Source organism: Passer domesticus, chromosome 10, assembly GCF_036417665.1.
Source record: "Passer domesticus isolate bPasDom1 chromosome 10, bPasDom1.hap1, whole genome shotgun sequence".
Taxonomy (NCBI): domain Eukaryota; kingdom Metazoa; phylum Chordata; class Aves; order Passeriformes; family Passeridae; genus Passer; species Passer domesticus.
In genome coordinates, this window is record NC_087483.1 from 12,056,698 (window position 1) to 12,072,103 (window position 15,406).

At 37.5% G+C, this 15,406-nt stretch overlaps 1 protein-coding gene across 7 annotated transcripts in view; it reads right to left on the reverse strand.

Annotated features, from left to right (window-relative positions):
- TFPI (tissue factor pathway inhibitor) overlaps positions 1–15,406 on the reverse strand; it is a 64,718-nt gene that overhangs the window by 1,446 nt on the left and 47,866 nt on the right. For 2 of the 7 annotated variants that reach the window (XM_064433780.1, XM_064433781.1), the window contains exons 6-10: positions 11,974–12,012; positions 8,502–8,690; positions 7,264–7,437; positions 6,690–6,782; positions 1,025–1,207 (exon numbers count right to left, since the gene is read on the reverse strand). In XM_064433780.1, coding sequence (XP_064289850.1) covers positions 1,025–1,207; positions 6,690–6,782; positions 7,264–7,437; positions 8,502–8,690; positions 11,974–12,012 — 678 coding nt within the window. The other 5 variants (XR_010368989.1, XM_064433782.1, XM_064433783.1 and 2 more) reach the window with 5 other exon arrangements.

The window sequence follows — 15,406 nt, forward strand, 5'->3', positions numbered from 1 at the left end:
AACACTCCCTCTATGGATTTTGGTGCATTAATTCTGATTTCATACTCATTTTACAGTACTGTAATTATATGCACTTCAATGGAGTTAAATCTAGGCCTGCACAACCTAGAATAAGTCTGATTAAAACAAATCCAGTGCTTATTTCCTTTTTATAGCAATACACCTATCTTTGAATCGATAATTGAAACAATTGTGCTTGACTAGTGCTTATTCTTTCACAAGTATTATGCTTTCTTTAGTACAAAAATGGAATTCAAAAAGAATAATGGGGTAAGAAATTAAATCTGAATGTTCTCTGCAGTTTAACCATTCACTCATGTAGTCTGTTGTCCTGCTGCAGCTCTGACAATTATATGTAAGCAAACTGCAATTTAAAAGCCTTTAGCAAAGTAAGAGGTAATGTTTATTAACATGATTGAGGAATACATAAAAAATATATAAGCAGCTTAGTAATATATAATCAAAATAATCAGTAAATATATTTTAATGGTGTACACTGAAGGTTTTCATTCACAGGTGAAGAGTGGTTTACATCACATTTCCATTAAAAAAATCAAAATTGCATTATTTCAGGGATGATTTCCATATCCAGGGCCTTTACTGGCTGTTTCTTTCTTTTTTTCTTGATTTTTATTAATCTTCTTTCACCTTTTTTCTTATTGAATCCTAAAGGTAAAATCAACAAAGTAAGATTAGAAAACATCCAAAATTATCAGAAACAAGAGACAAGGCTCGTTTCAATTAATCTTAAAAAGAAAGAAAAAAAAACATTGTCTTACCTAAAATCTTCATCTGCCTGACCAACGCCAAGTTGTGTTATTGCTGTTCCTTTACACTGCACTTACTGTCCCTCCTTCTCTCTCTAGCTCTGTATCTCTCCTGATTTCCATTTTCACTTTTCTGAGACTCCCAACTCCTACATGTGATCAGGCCAATCCTTACTACCAAAAGTGGCAAGAGAATGTTTTGACCCGCACAATATTTACCTCTGAAGGATAGCCGGGGGCAGTATCACTTCCCATACCTTTCTTGCAGATCCTCAAACACGACTTCCTGGAGACAAAATTATTCTCATTCCCACCACAGCCGCTGTAGCTAAATGGGCGACACCTTCCAGTCGAGAAGTTGTAGAAAAATCTTAATTCTTTGGCTCTGCAAAGCCCTCTGTCCATGGGGGTCATGCACAAGGATGGGATAGGAGGGGGTTCTGGAAAAAAATAAGGTAAAACAACACTGCAGCATTGCAGCTTCATGTCAATATTATTTGAAATTTTTTGCTGGCAAATTTAATTCTGCTCTCCTGAAAATCCAAGATACTTGGCATAAGCATCTTTTTATGATTGCAAACAAATAATAGTGCAGTAAAATGCCATTCTGTCTTTGGATTGCCAGCAAAAGCTTACCTGAAAGCTGTATCTCTACCTGTGTTGTTAGTGATAAAATTGCCATTTTTGCCAAAGGAGAGAGCACACAAATTCATTTTGAGGAGTTTCAAGTGAAGCATTTGTAGAAAGTGACGTGAAATAAATTAAACGTGGACAGCTTTAAAAATATGGTAAATATTTCTAATAATTAATGGAGTGAATCACTGCTCGACATTCTGGAATCAAGGAGAAGCTAAAAGCATTTCCAGTGTAAGATTCAGTATCTCAGTGCTGAGTTTGTTGAATGACTACAGAAAACTTGACCTAAGTAATAGGGTCTGTCAGCAACCATTGAGCAGTTATAAAACAAGAGCTTGCAACTTGCAGAATAAAAAAAAGGACTGACTGTGAAGAACAAGTGCACAAATTAATGGAGATTCCGGTGTGTTAGTGCTGCTGGCAGGATTTTACCATTCCGAGGAGAGCCTGGTGGTTTGCTCCTTGCAAGTGAGAACTGAAACACTGGAGGATGAACCTGAGGTAGCCAAAGGACCTGGGCACTGCAACAAGCTCAGAATTCCCAAACCTGGAAGAACTCCATTATCTGTCATTCCAGAGTGACTAATAGACAAATGGGAACTGATAAAATTGCTGCACAGGCTGCAAGAAGCCGAATGGGAGCCATTATATCACCAAAAGAGCACCATTTTTCCTCAGGGAGCAGCAGAACTGTGTGCATTTAATGAATGTATAAAGGCAAATGTGAAGCCAGTCAGATGGAACTCTTGAAGACACAAAGCTGCGCAGAAGGAGTTCAGTGGAAAAACAAAGTAAAAATTTGAGGAAATCATTTGGGTTACAGCAAAGCTGAAGACATCCTGTGGTCACAAAAGTGGGAAGCAGATAAGCTGCTGAAAGCAAGAAGTTATGCATTAAAACCTGGGCAATGCAGGAGGCTGACAAAATATCCAAAAAGCATGTGCTACATCTTAGGTGTCTTACATACAGTACAGCTGCTAAAAAAAGGTTCATCTGAAATGTATAATAGCTGAAGTGGTGTGCTGAAAAAGTATGAAAAATTGCTGGGAAAGAAATAGAATGGTGTGTTAGCAACATCGTACTATAAAAAAAAATCTGAAATTTAAAAACCAAGTAATGAGTTGCTTTTTCAAGATACACTAAATTAGTTTCAAGTTATAAAATGAGAACCTCTTAACTTCTTTTCACAATTACAATACTAAGTTTCACTCTGGGTCCAGAGTAGAAGTCCACAGTTGATAAAATCTATATTAAACCTAGTGGGTTTTTAATGATGAAGATGGTAGTTAAATTAACTAAGGCAATGCTTTAGGTACTGCTCTGAGAACTCTTGAGCCAATTTCATTTCTCTGTAGCTGGAGAGGATGTTAGTTTCCAAAGCAAACGTTCAGCATAGCTCGCCTATTTAAACCTGCTAATTTCTGAACCTACAAAGAACAGAGCAGAAAGGCTTGCCAGTGAGCAAAGGGCCAAACAGCACAGGCTTGTTAATTACAGCAGAGAATCCAAATACACACTTTGTAATGTACATTACTTATCTGTCATGTAGAATTCTCCAGGGAGTCCACAGTCCCCTCATGAAGGAGTTCCCACAATGACTGCAAGATTTGGGGGAACCATGGAGCCAGCGATGAGGCAAGCAAGGACTGCCTGTGCATGTACAGTGCCCCAGAGAGAGCCAGGTGCTATTCAGAATCCCTCTTGTTTTCTTCCCCAAAAAATTACATTATTCCTTGCCTGTATCACTGTCACATAAATGCCCTAAATACCAAACACTGTTCTATTTTTATGTTCAAAATATCTGCATGTTCTTCACTTACAGAAGCAACCAGTCTGTGAAGAAAACCTCTTAATTTTGTTACCTGGAGCCATTTTTTTCCAACAAAACAGCATTTTAAAAGAAAAACTAAATAACTTATCATAATTTCCTCTATGCTGAAGATCATAAAAATTATAAATTTATTTGAATGTACTGATCACTAAAAGACTTGACTTCAGGCAAGCAGAAAACATTCCCTGTGTCATGCCCAGAGTGTCTATTGGCAGGAAAATGTGAAAGCCTGTGAGGCAGTGTGTAAACAATGTCACCAGAACATTACAGCAGGTGAATGGTCTCTGTTCAGCTCCAGTTCCTAGTGCTGTATTTATGGATGTGATGGAACAGAAAATTGAGCTGCTATGCCTATTCTTGAGTTTCTCTCCCAAATGTTTCCATTTCACAACCCCATTTTCCTGAGAGTTGTTGAAAAGTTCTCTCCTGCTTATTTTATGAAGAAAAAAAAAGAAAATGAAAGAAGTAAAAGTCTCACAAGCCACAAAAACACATTAAAAAAAAGAGGTACACATTGTATGGTTTAAGATTCAATTCCTGTAATACAGCCCCTTGCTGAATCCCATCCCCCTGAGGTATAAACACATGACATGATCATAATCAATCTCAGAATCTCTGAAAAATGCACATCCAGACTCATATTTATCAGAAAGAGCCCCAAGCTCTGCATTGCAACAATAATCCTTATCTCTCAGGCTTTGCAGGGCTTGTGTGACAACAGACTGCTAATTATTGACACTAGAAAACAAGTTTGGAATTATCTCAGGAGGAAAGGGAATGCTGTGAGCACTATTTCTCCCTAGACATGAGTGTGTGACATTCATGAAGCTTCAGGTTCATTGCCAGATTTTCAATATGTGCAGACTTCAGCTCCTCATTTCTGGTTGCAGCAAAGCGAAAATAAAAGAATCTTCAAGTGGACAGGCTATTACAAAAATAACGAATCATCTGCACTTGACAGTAATCCACAGGTATAAATTGGTGCAGATCCATTAAAGCAAACAGAACTGTGCCAATTTATATTGGTAAGAGATGACCCTGACTCTGTACTCACAGGACCTGCATCCTTGTGCTATTCCAAATTTGCTGAGTTGAAAATTGACTTTTGATCCTGTCTCCCACTCAAATCTCACAAATCAAATGTAGGTATAGTGCTTACAATTTTCTACCATAGATCACACGAAATGAAAGCTATGATCCTTTGCCTCACTCTTTCTTAGTTTGCACACAATAAAAGTTATTATAGATGTTTCAGCAGAGTGAGACCAGAACAATCTTCAATCTCTGCGGAAAGTTCATTGCTCAAAGCACTAGAAACTTCATGTCTGTATCCATGGTTTGCTTTATTTGGCCATAGAACAGTGTCACCTTCTGAAGATTGAGAACTATATTGTAAATCTAGAAACCTGATATTGTTATAGAGTTACACATACCAAAAAAACCTTTTCTTCTTAAAATCAAGATGAAATATCATGTCAATTGTGAAGTGAGGTATTCTATAAGGGACAACTCCTTGTAATTTTTTTTCATGTTTTCATGTAAATTAACTAAATTATATTTAATTTTTTAAAAGGTCTTTGAGAAAGACTCATAGCCAGGCCAATATACATAGCAAATAGAATTTGACTTCACATATGAGGTGAGGATCGGGGCGAACTGTTAGGGAAGGAGTGGCTGATGCCCCTCTCCTCAAGCACAGACAAACTGATCTGCCATTGTAATATTTTTTTTTCCTTTCAGAAGGTGAAAGACAGTTACCCTGCACGTTTTATGTGACCTGTCTCTGCCTTGGAACTTCACTTGATAGCTGCACCTCTAGAAACAGCAGCAATGGAGATGATGTTCTTCCTGTCTCTGTGGAGAAATCAGCTGTCAGCTTTGGCCTTCCCCTCTACTGGGATTGCACAAAAGCACCTGTAGCCCGTTCCAGCAGCCTGAAGAGTACAAGCTGATAAACAGGACAGGAGCAGGAGGCTGCATGAAGCAGACAAGGGCAAGACAAAGTCACACAATCAGGAAGAACCTGTTGTGTCTTCAGACTTTCCACTGAAATTCCCTGGTCCTTCCACAGCTGTGCTTCTCACCCAACCCATTCTGCTCCACTGACTCTTTGTTCCATCAATCTTCAGTTCTCTTTCTCTTACACTCAAAGTCTGCTGTGCAGGAAAATTCCCTATTGCTGACACAATCAAAAGCCCTTCCATTTCCTCTGAGAAAACATAGTGAGGCATGGGTATAGGTTTCCTGGTGTGTGTTAGCTGTCTGGAGGATTCAGGCATTCATACCTTCAGGGAATAAAAAATAAAACCCTTCAGGGAATGCCCCTTAATGCCCCCAGACTTATTACCAGACCTGATGTAAGTCACATAGTTTTCAGTAAAACAGGCTGCCAAAGCTTTACTGTTTTATGTTCATTCATTTAAATACCAGAGTGCTTTGCATGTGGTAAACAAACAATCTGTACAGAAACTTACATCAAACCAGCAGTGCTTGCAGATTACAGTGCAGGCAAAAAACAAGGTACAACACACACTCATGCTTTATTAGACACTCCATTCCAAGCAAAGAGCACAGGAATGCCACCTACACACCTGTTATCTTACAGAACATACAAAATGCAAAACCCTTAGCGAGTCTCTGTGTCATCACTCAGTCCTCAGAAGTGCAAGCAAGTGCAAAAGCAAAAAACACAACATAAATACTTGGTGAGAATGCTCAGGCTCTTTCCAACTGTTTGTTGCTTCCTCTTGCACAACTGTGGATCATAAAAATGACACGCTTCAAATTCAATTACCCTGTACAAGCAACAGCCACCTACAGTGGACAGTGTCCAGCTGCTGATACTCTTAAAGCCTATCCCTTCTCAGCAAAGATCCAGAGTCCCATCTGCATTTTCATAATACGTAGTGCAAAAATACCTTGGAGCAACATTTTAAATTAATGAAATTAAAAGTAATTAAATTAATTAAAGCATTTAAAATTAATGCATACTCACTGTGATTAGACTCAACCCAAAAGTGAGTTTAATATGGTCACAGTGAAAATGCAAACATAATGGTATTAAATATATTATACTATGCTATATTCTAAAATCCAAATGTTGTTCTTTGTTAATGGACAAAAGGAATTTAAATCAATTCCCTATTAAATGCTCACAAAAATATTAATTTCAACTGAAAGAATTATGCATCACTGCTTTTCTTCTTTGTATTAATCAGACCTTTAGGAGGGTCACACTTTTTTAAAGAGAGTGGTCAGTCTTCCCCTTGCTGATATTTATGAGAGATGCATAAGTTGTGACATATTCTTTTGTTTTGACTTTCTCTGCTTATCAAATCCTTTGGCAACAATCAAAACCCATTCTTTAGTCTCAGGTATGTCAGAAAATTGGTTGAAATGGAAATGCAACCCATATCAAAGACTGAGAGCTAAGAACTGCAAAAGCTAATTCTTACCAAAAAAAATGGGGAACTGGTTGGGCTCCTCCTCTGGGGAACTCCTGTTCCAGGCGTTAGACTTCTCATTTGGACCAGCTGGCAACAAATTACCTAAAAGAAAAAAAAATAGAGACAGTTGGTGTGAAACAGTCAAGGGTGGGATATGTAGACACATCCAAGCTCTGGAAATCAGCTGTGGTTGGTACCTGCTGGCCCTGCTCAAACCCACTGCTGATGCCAGTTGCCAAGCAACATCTCTAAGGCCCGAAGGCTCAGGAAACTCAGGCTGCTGAAACAACTTTGCAATGGCTTTTCTTTTTCTTCCTTAATTCTACAATGCAAAATTTAAATCATACACAGCTTGGAAAGGTTATTTTTATATTGCTAGCAGACATTGTAACCTTTGCATTTATAAGCCTTTTGCAAAATAAGTACTGATGGCAAGAAAGTGGCTCTGGAGCTACTTTTAATGTCAATGTGCTCAACCCTGTGCTCAGGTATTTCCAGTGACATACAAATAAATGGGGAAAATCAGTGGACAAACCAAGGAGCAGCAAAGGCTTGATTATAAACAGCAAAAGCAAATTCTTACCAAAAATCCCAGGAGACTGGCTGGGTGCTTCTGTTGGGGAGCTGCTGTTCACAGAGCTCGGATGTTGTTCTGCTGGGGAGCTGCTGTTCACAGAGCTGGGATATTCTTCTGCTGGGGAGCTGCTGTTCATAGAGCTGGGATGCTCTTCAGCTGTAACAGCTGGCAATAAATTTGCTAAATTAAAAAAAAAATAAAAAAGAAGTGAAAACTGTTAAGAAAAACCAAACAAAAATTGGTATCAATGATTCAGTATCTCAAAAATAAAAGCTTTGATCTATTCAGACCATGGCAACCCTCTCTTCTTGTGTCCATGCAAATTTACATGAAAATGTTATTTTAGACTAAAGTAATGAAAAAGAATATTCTGCAGTGCAGAAGGTAAAAGTGGAATCACAGCCCAGGAAGAAATATTTCAGCAAAAGTAGGGGAACGGCACATGGGTCTATCTTTATAATTTAAAAAAACCCCAAAATCTTTAAAAAGAAGCATAGTGGGTCTTTTCTACTCTAAGTGTCAATAAGCTCGAGTTCCCCTTGCCAAAATGACAGCTTATGAAACAGTGTTGGAAAAAGGCCCACTAGAGACAAGCAAGATAAAAAGGTCTGGAGGCTCTTGATGGGAAAATGTATTCACATCATGAATAAAATGAGGCACTTGGTGAAGGGAGAGGAGCTCTGAAGGTTACTGTATCCTGATGTAGAGCAATTCATTGGAATGAGCAGGACAAGGAAGTAAATGACTGGTCTGTGGTCAGTCTGAATAGCTTTGGTAGCCTAAGGTGCACAGCCAAGTCATTCCCAAGGGACACACAGGTGTTCCATGAATCCTTGGTGGGAAGCTAGCAATACACAGTGAGTTAAAAATTCCTATATGGGCACCTCTTTCATTGCAAGACTTGGTTTGAAAGGAGTACATGCAGACCTATGGGTTAAAAACATACAGAAGTGTTTTATGGTATTATAAAGCAACACAAATGGCAGATTTTAGGGTAGCTGTCATGAGAAAAGAAAAAAAACATAGGAGTCATGTAATATTCCTTAAATATTACCTAGTACCTACCAATTTTTTACTCTGTACCTTATATTTTGGTACTTTAATTTAAAATATGTATAACTACTATATATTTCATATACAAATTACTGCCACCTCAGGGCACCCTAAATTGCCTTTTTTCCATGCAAAACACACCATTTTTTATACAAGAATAAAGCAAAGAGTGATTAAAACCATCAACTCACAGTTGTCTTGGCAGGTAGTCTGGCACTCCTCCAAAGTCCTGAAGTTGTTCTGGTTTCCTAGGCACCCACCATACTTGAATGCCTCACACAGTTTTGTCTCTTTGTTGTAGAAGTACCTGGTGAAATACCCCCGGCAGACCCCAGGCTCTTGGGCGTGGAAGCAGAAGTCAGGCTGGCCTAGAAACAATCCTAAATGATCAAGAGGGTGGGGGAAGAAAAAAAATAAAATGCATCCCAAGACAACAGCAGAAGTGGTGAAAGTTCACAAAATAAACCTGTGACTTCAGCCTAAAATCCAACTACAAAATAACTGCTGCTTTTTTGTGCTGTTTTTGTTCTTTTTTAAATCATAATATTTAATTGAATAATTATATGAACAAAATATTAAATAAAATAATTATAAAACCCAGTAAATATAATTATATATAGATTAAATATATTGTATTATAATGTATTTAATTATAGTAATTATTTAATCTATTGCATTCTATATTTAATTATTTATATTTAATATAAACTGGATTTTTTATTTATATTTAATATAAACTGGAATGAAATTAACTGGAACATTATAGGGGTGTTTACTGCTCTGTATGTGTAGCCACTAAACTCCATCTTGAAAAATTTCAACTAATGAGTCCTTTAAAATTCCAAAACATTCACGTTCTAAGTTGAAAATTAGTTTTTATTCTGATTTTGAAGAAGGCCTGAAACTCAGCTGGATCACTTGCACCTAAGTACGTATCCTTGTTTTTCATGTTTTACTCATTGTTACCACAAAGCAATGTTCAAATATAAGAAAAAAAGGAGGAGTTTTGAAATAGAACAGAAAAAATACCTAGCAGTGCAATTTGTCCTTATATAAAGATACGGGAAACAGGAAGACAGAGCAGCTATTCTACAATATTTCAGTCCCAGTTCTGATTTTGCAATCACTAACTACAATATCAACCAAGGAAAAGTTAACAAATGAATATTGCATAATTTGACTGAATATCACAGCATGATATCACATCCTTTGGCAGGGAAGAAAAATACACAGCCATATGACAATCCCCAAAAGTCAACTCCTCACCATATTCAGTTTTCTCCTTAAAAATAGTGTGCTGAAAATCATGGTAACAATAATGAAATATATGTGGAGGAATTTTCAGATTCTTGATAATAGATATTTTGAAATAAGATTCTTATCTGAGCTGACTTGCTGAGAAAAGTCTACTTAACCATCATATAAGAAAATCTTAGTAGGTGTAACATATAAAGGCCTTGCTTAGCTGTGAAAATTCACAAAATATTGAGACTAAAATGTTGTGCAGCCAGCTGTCACTAAAAATATATATATATATATATATAACAATTACTTTGAAATTCCTAGCATTTTAGAATTAGGTTATCAACTTGCCAACAAGTTAATCCCATTACACCTATTTTAGGTAGGTACATATTCAAATTCATTGCTAGAACAAGATGATTATTAAAAGCTATTGATGCACATTGAATTTATACAAAATATTATAATAGCTCATAATGAGTGTTTTTCTAATAATTAATTGGCAATATACTGCATTTCAATTTTTATAATACTTCATGAACAGCAAAAAAAAAAATAAATTCACAGCATGCAAAATTAAATCACAAAAATATTCTTGACTAAAGCAACCAAATCAACTGTTTTCAGCATTCCTGAATGGCTTAATTTTGATTCTTCATTACAAATTTCATTCTCTGCCAGTGTGATCCACAGTTCAGGTGCTCCACCTCTCTCACTATGCAAAGGGAGCACAGATTCAGAAAGCTAAGCCCACACAGAGCAATAAATATGAGAAATCTGTGCAAGGCACGTGCCGTGCTTTCAGCTGAAAACAGAGGTGAGACAGGTGCCTAGACAGGGAGCAGCAAGGCTCCACCAGGAGCATCTATTCCATCTCCTAGGAGCTCACAGACAACAGGAACTGCAGAAAAAAATTCTCTCATCAAACATTGCACAAAACCACAAAATAACACAAAGAGATTATTAGATAGATATAAACTGAAAAAGGAAGATAAAGAGTATGCAAAGTAGGCTACAGGATTATGACAGATTCTTAAAAACAGATGTCTTAAATTTAGAGTAGTCTTATACTAAAATGGTTTTTGCAAATGAAATTAAGTCCAAATTAGCTGAGCTCATAGCTAACTTTTACAGCCACTTTTGAAGAGAGAAGGCAACACAATCCTAACCACACAAACCAGTACTGTACTTCTAAATGCCACATCTTTCTCCAAGGACTCGAGATTCAAGACTACACTATTGGAAACAACAGTACATGTGCAATAATGCTGATGATAGCCATGGGCTGAATTTTATAGGATGTGTTCTGAATTGTCATTAAAAGCAGGGAATTAGGGTCATCCCTTAAAGGAAGTAGTGCCAAAGTCTGCAGTGTGTGTGGAAAATCAACCTTAGTATCTTCCACATATAATCACATTTTTTTTAACACATTAAGAATAGAAAAGACAGCAGAAAACAGAAAAGAAAATCATCATCTCATATGAAAATATTCCAAATACCATTCTGTAAAGACAGGTGATTTGATTATAGTCTATTTCAAAATGTACGTGCAAATGTTTCCATTCCTGCAAGTTGTTAACTGCACACCCATTCAGGAAGTCCCGAGTGGAAGGAGGGATGAAGAAGAGTAAGCAGAAAAAGAGGAGCTGACTTGTGAGAAAGTGTACTCAAGTTTGTGTTTGTGGAGCTCTGGCTGCCCACAGTGGGCCCCATCCAGGTGCACATCTCCAGTGTGCAAAGGGGAAGGGGAGGGTAAGCCTTCACAAGCTTTAAAAGCATTAAATAAAAGTGTTAAAGTGAAATATCCTCATTAGGAAGAACAGTTTCCTCAGCAGACCAGCTGTGTTCCAGTAAGGGACTCCCAATACTTTAGCACTGGCTATTTTGGAAGTCTGGGGTATCAGGAATTTAAAGTTCTGTTAAAATTCTGTCCCTTCAGGAATAGAAACTTGCTCCCTTGTTTGATTTGCAATTAGGGAATCTGCCCTACCCACTGGTAGCTCCTCCACTGATAATACTTAAAGAGCTCTATTTCAGAGTATTTTTTCCCTACTTTTCTAAAAGTAAAAAGGCATTAATGCAAAGCATTTAGCTTGTTCTCAACACACACATAAGAGCTCCCCGTTGTGGCTAATTATACCATGCTTGAATCTCTGCCAAGTTCCTCTTTTCACTGAAGAAAAAGAATCATGATGTATTTATTTTGTGGAGAAGAGATTGCAGCTACCATCTTCAGTGACCACAACTGTCCTCAAATTCTTTGATGAAGACAGAAGAAGATTTGGCCTAAGAACTCATTTTCAACTGACATTGCTGTTTTTGTTAGAAGACAAATTATGTATTGTTCAGAGCTAACAAAAGAAGAAAATAGATTCATTATTGTGGTAAAAGAATTTTAAATGATGATGTAAATATAATTACCTTTCTTAATTTTTGATAATGCCATCTTCTGAGGAAATTCTGCAAGATAAATAAAAATAAAAGTATTTAGCAAAAGCAGACATGTTAAGTCTCACCTGTGATACCAGTGTGTTTAGCAATGACAGCAAGCAATGCTGAAGAAAAGAAAGAATACAGAACTTCTTTCTTTTGTTTTTCCTCTGTATTTGGGAAGTAGCACAAAAGCTCATTGTGGAGAACTGAAGTATCATTTCCCTTGTATAGGAATGCCTGCTGTATTGGAAACTTGACAATATAGAAAGTAATGAAATCACATTATGCCGATTTAGAATTGAACAGGGAAATTACTCCTCTTGCTACTGCATCCAGGATCCTGCATCATGCCATCTGAGTCCTCAAAAGAGGAGGAATTAGCAGACTAACAACCTGACTGCTGTAGTTACTAATACGGCTCATACTTTGGAGCACTAAGGCTTCCCTCACCCTACCCAATTCCCTTTGCTCTGCCATCTAGGGCCTGAGTGAAGCTTTCCTCGTGCAGTTAATGATAGTAAAAGGTCCCTTTGGCCAATTATCCCCAGGTATCCCAGGGGGCTGTAGATGAAAACTTTGTCTACATGGTTCTCTCCATGCACGATCTGCAGCAAAGTTGTTATTGTCATTTTTAATGCAGGAGCCTGGGTTTTATTGTATCAGCTCAAGAAACTGGGTATCTTAATTCAACCCCAGATTCCTTTTTAGAGACTGAAAACAAACCACCTCCTTGTAGGAGACTGTCTAATCATAAAACTGCAAAGGAGTCCAAGGGCAGAAAGGCTGACAGTATTTTGACAGCTGAGAGAAAGCTGGCCAGCAGCTTCTGGACTCTGCCTTAGTCACCTTTTATGCATTGCTTCATAATTCTTGTTTTGTACTTTACTGCCCTTTTGAATCATAATTCTACCCTAGTTTTCTCTGGAAACCTGCTGATGTTATATTTTCAACGCAGATCTATTGGGTAGAAATTCTGCCATGACACATTTTTCCTTCCACCTCTGGGACAATGCAGCTGTTACCCTTTAAAAAATATTAAAGACATGGCACGCACTTCAGAGTGATGTAGCATTTCTTTGAACAGGTTTCCAGTTTTTCCTATTAGTAGGAGGCTTGGCCCTCAGCATTTAAACCCATGACCTAAACACGGACACGCACGTCAGGCCGTTTCACTAATCTCACTCAGCTGTCCCCTTCAGGGCAAAACCAGCAATCATACTTTGGCATGTGATCTCTACTCTTCTGGCAGAGAAAAGGAAAATTTTATTGTGAGTTTATACAGGCCTAGAATATCTTAATCTTAGCACCATGTCAACAGTGCTTTTGCTTCTGGTTTCAGTCAAAAATCCAAATCCACATCTGAGTTGTTTTCTTTTTTTGTAAACAAAGTGTATTTCTTAGTAGATGCACTCTAAATAATAGACATTGGAATTGCCATTGTGACCAGAACCATTTATCAGCAGGTATTTTCCCATAGTAGCAAGCTTAACTAGCCTAAAATTTATATTCACTGCCTTGAAAATTAAGGTCTTGGTTCAACTGATGACATTTGTGAATATCCTCATATCCAGCAAATAACAGAGCCTATAGGCAAATTCCTCTTAGAAAGTACTTTTTCATTCCCTGAAGTTGTGAGTATTGGGCACAAGAAACAAAAAATAGAGCTGATTTCTAGGAAGCTCGATTCAGAAGTACTCATCTTGAATCTGAACATTGTCTTGGAGAGCCTTAGAGTGGCCAGCCTGGGCTCTCAACTCTGACATCAATCAGTTCTGCCTGGTGGCTTATTGATTCAAAACTGTTGACACGTTATCCTGATCTGGTAATTCCCTCACGCTGGCTCATTTATTCTTGTGTTTGTGCTGAATACTGAAAATCAAAAACTTTGACTGGAGGGGAATTATTTCTTCTGAATTTTTGCATACATCAGATAGCTGCCCTTGAGCTGATTTTTATCAATACTTGTCTTCACATTCTTCAAAGTGATAATTTAGTATTTCAGATTTTTCTTTATTTCTAAGCACTTTTGTGTCACTCATACTCTCTCTTCAGACTCATTTCTACAGTCACTAAATAGTAATTTCCTGCAGTAATAAATACTGAAAATGCAAGTAAGATATACTATATACCACGATACTGCACAGACCGAGTTAGAGTTGAGAAAAATGCACAGAATTATACAGGGTTTTGCTGTATTATGTTAGCAAAAGGGATTAATTTAAAGATTTACTTTGCTTTATGCCTGGTGGTCTGCAGCACACTGTAGGTAACACCAAATCTGCTGTTATCCATTCAGAGAATACTGAGATCACAAGCCTTTGTTTCTCTTCTTCCTCCAAGCAGATCCAGCTCTTGGAGAGTCTTGGATCACTGTTACTCATGCACAGAAAAGTGTTCATGGGCTGAGTACCGAGATGTAGACACTAAGCCAGTTCTCATTTTAAATAACTTTCAGTTTTATACTACAGAGTTATACCAAATATACGCCAGTACAGGATTTGGTCTAGCAGATCTGTTCCAGATCCAACATGTGTGTCAGAATCAAAGTAACACCGAGTCCCTTCCAACTCAGCTTATTCTGTGAAAAGAGCAACATCAGATGGAAGAAATAATGTGATAAATCTTCACTCATGACACCCGATTATTACTTTTGGACACTTCATTCCAAATTCTGCACCTATTTTCGTCTGTCTTAGCCTTTAAATTGAAATTGAGGGCAAACAATCCAAATTTCCTATGACAGCAAGTGTCAAATTTTGGTTGAGATACTGGCAGGTGCAAATAACCCCACTCCAAGCATGGTAAAGATGCTGTGGGTCCTGCTGAAACCCCAAACCAAATATTAGCTGGAAACCACCAAGAGCCAGCCTGGTATCAGAGAAAGAAGAGCCAATTCACATCCTAGACTCTGGGTCTTTCTGAAACTGAATGCTATTCAAGGAAACAATTTTCAATTTTTTATCATGAAAGACTTTACTCTTTAAACTTGGTGGAGTCATAACTGGAAACAGATTAATCATCTGTAATGAATTCCTTCACTGTTTGATTTTCTGCCCAGAAATGAGATCTGTTCCCACACAATCTTCTCTAAGGAAGATTTTAAAACCCATTACTACAGTCCTATCTTACTTTCATATTTTTTTAAACTCAGGTATGATGAATCAAAGACACAAATAATACAGTCTGGAGAAGGAACAGTGTTGTAAACATCTTTTATCCTTACCCATTGCTAAAATACCAAATACAGGTAAATGAGCACCAAAATAGTAATCTGCACTTCTGGAAGTATCTGAGACTTCAACATAAAAAGAAATTCATTAATATAAAGGTTCTTTCCCTTTCCAGCCACTTCAGGAAGAGTTTGCTAAAGATCCATTTCAGATCCAAGTAGGACAGAGGTTCCTGAACTTTGTGTGTGCTC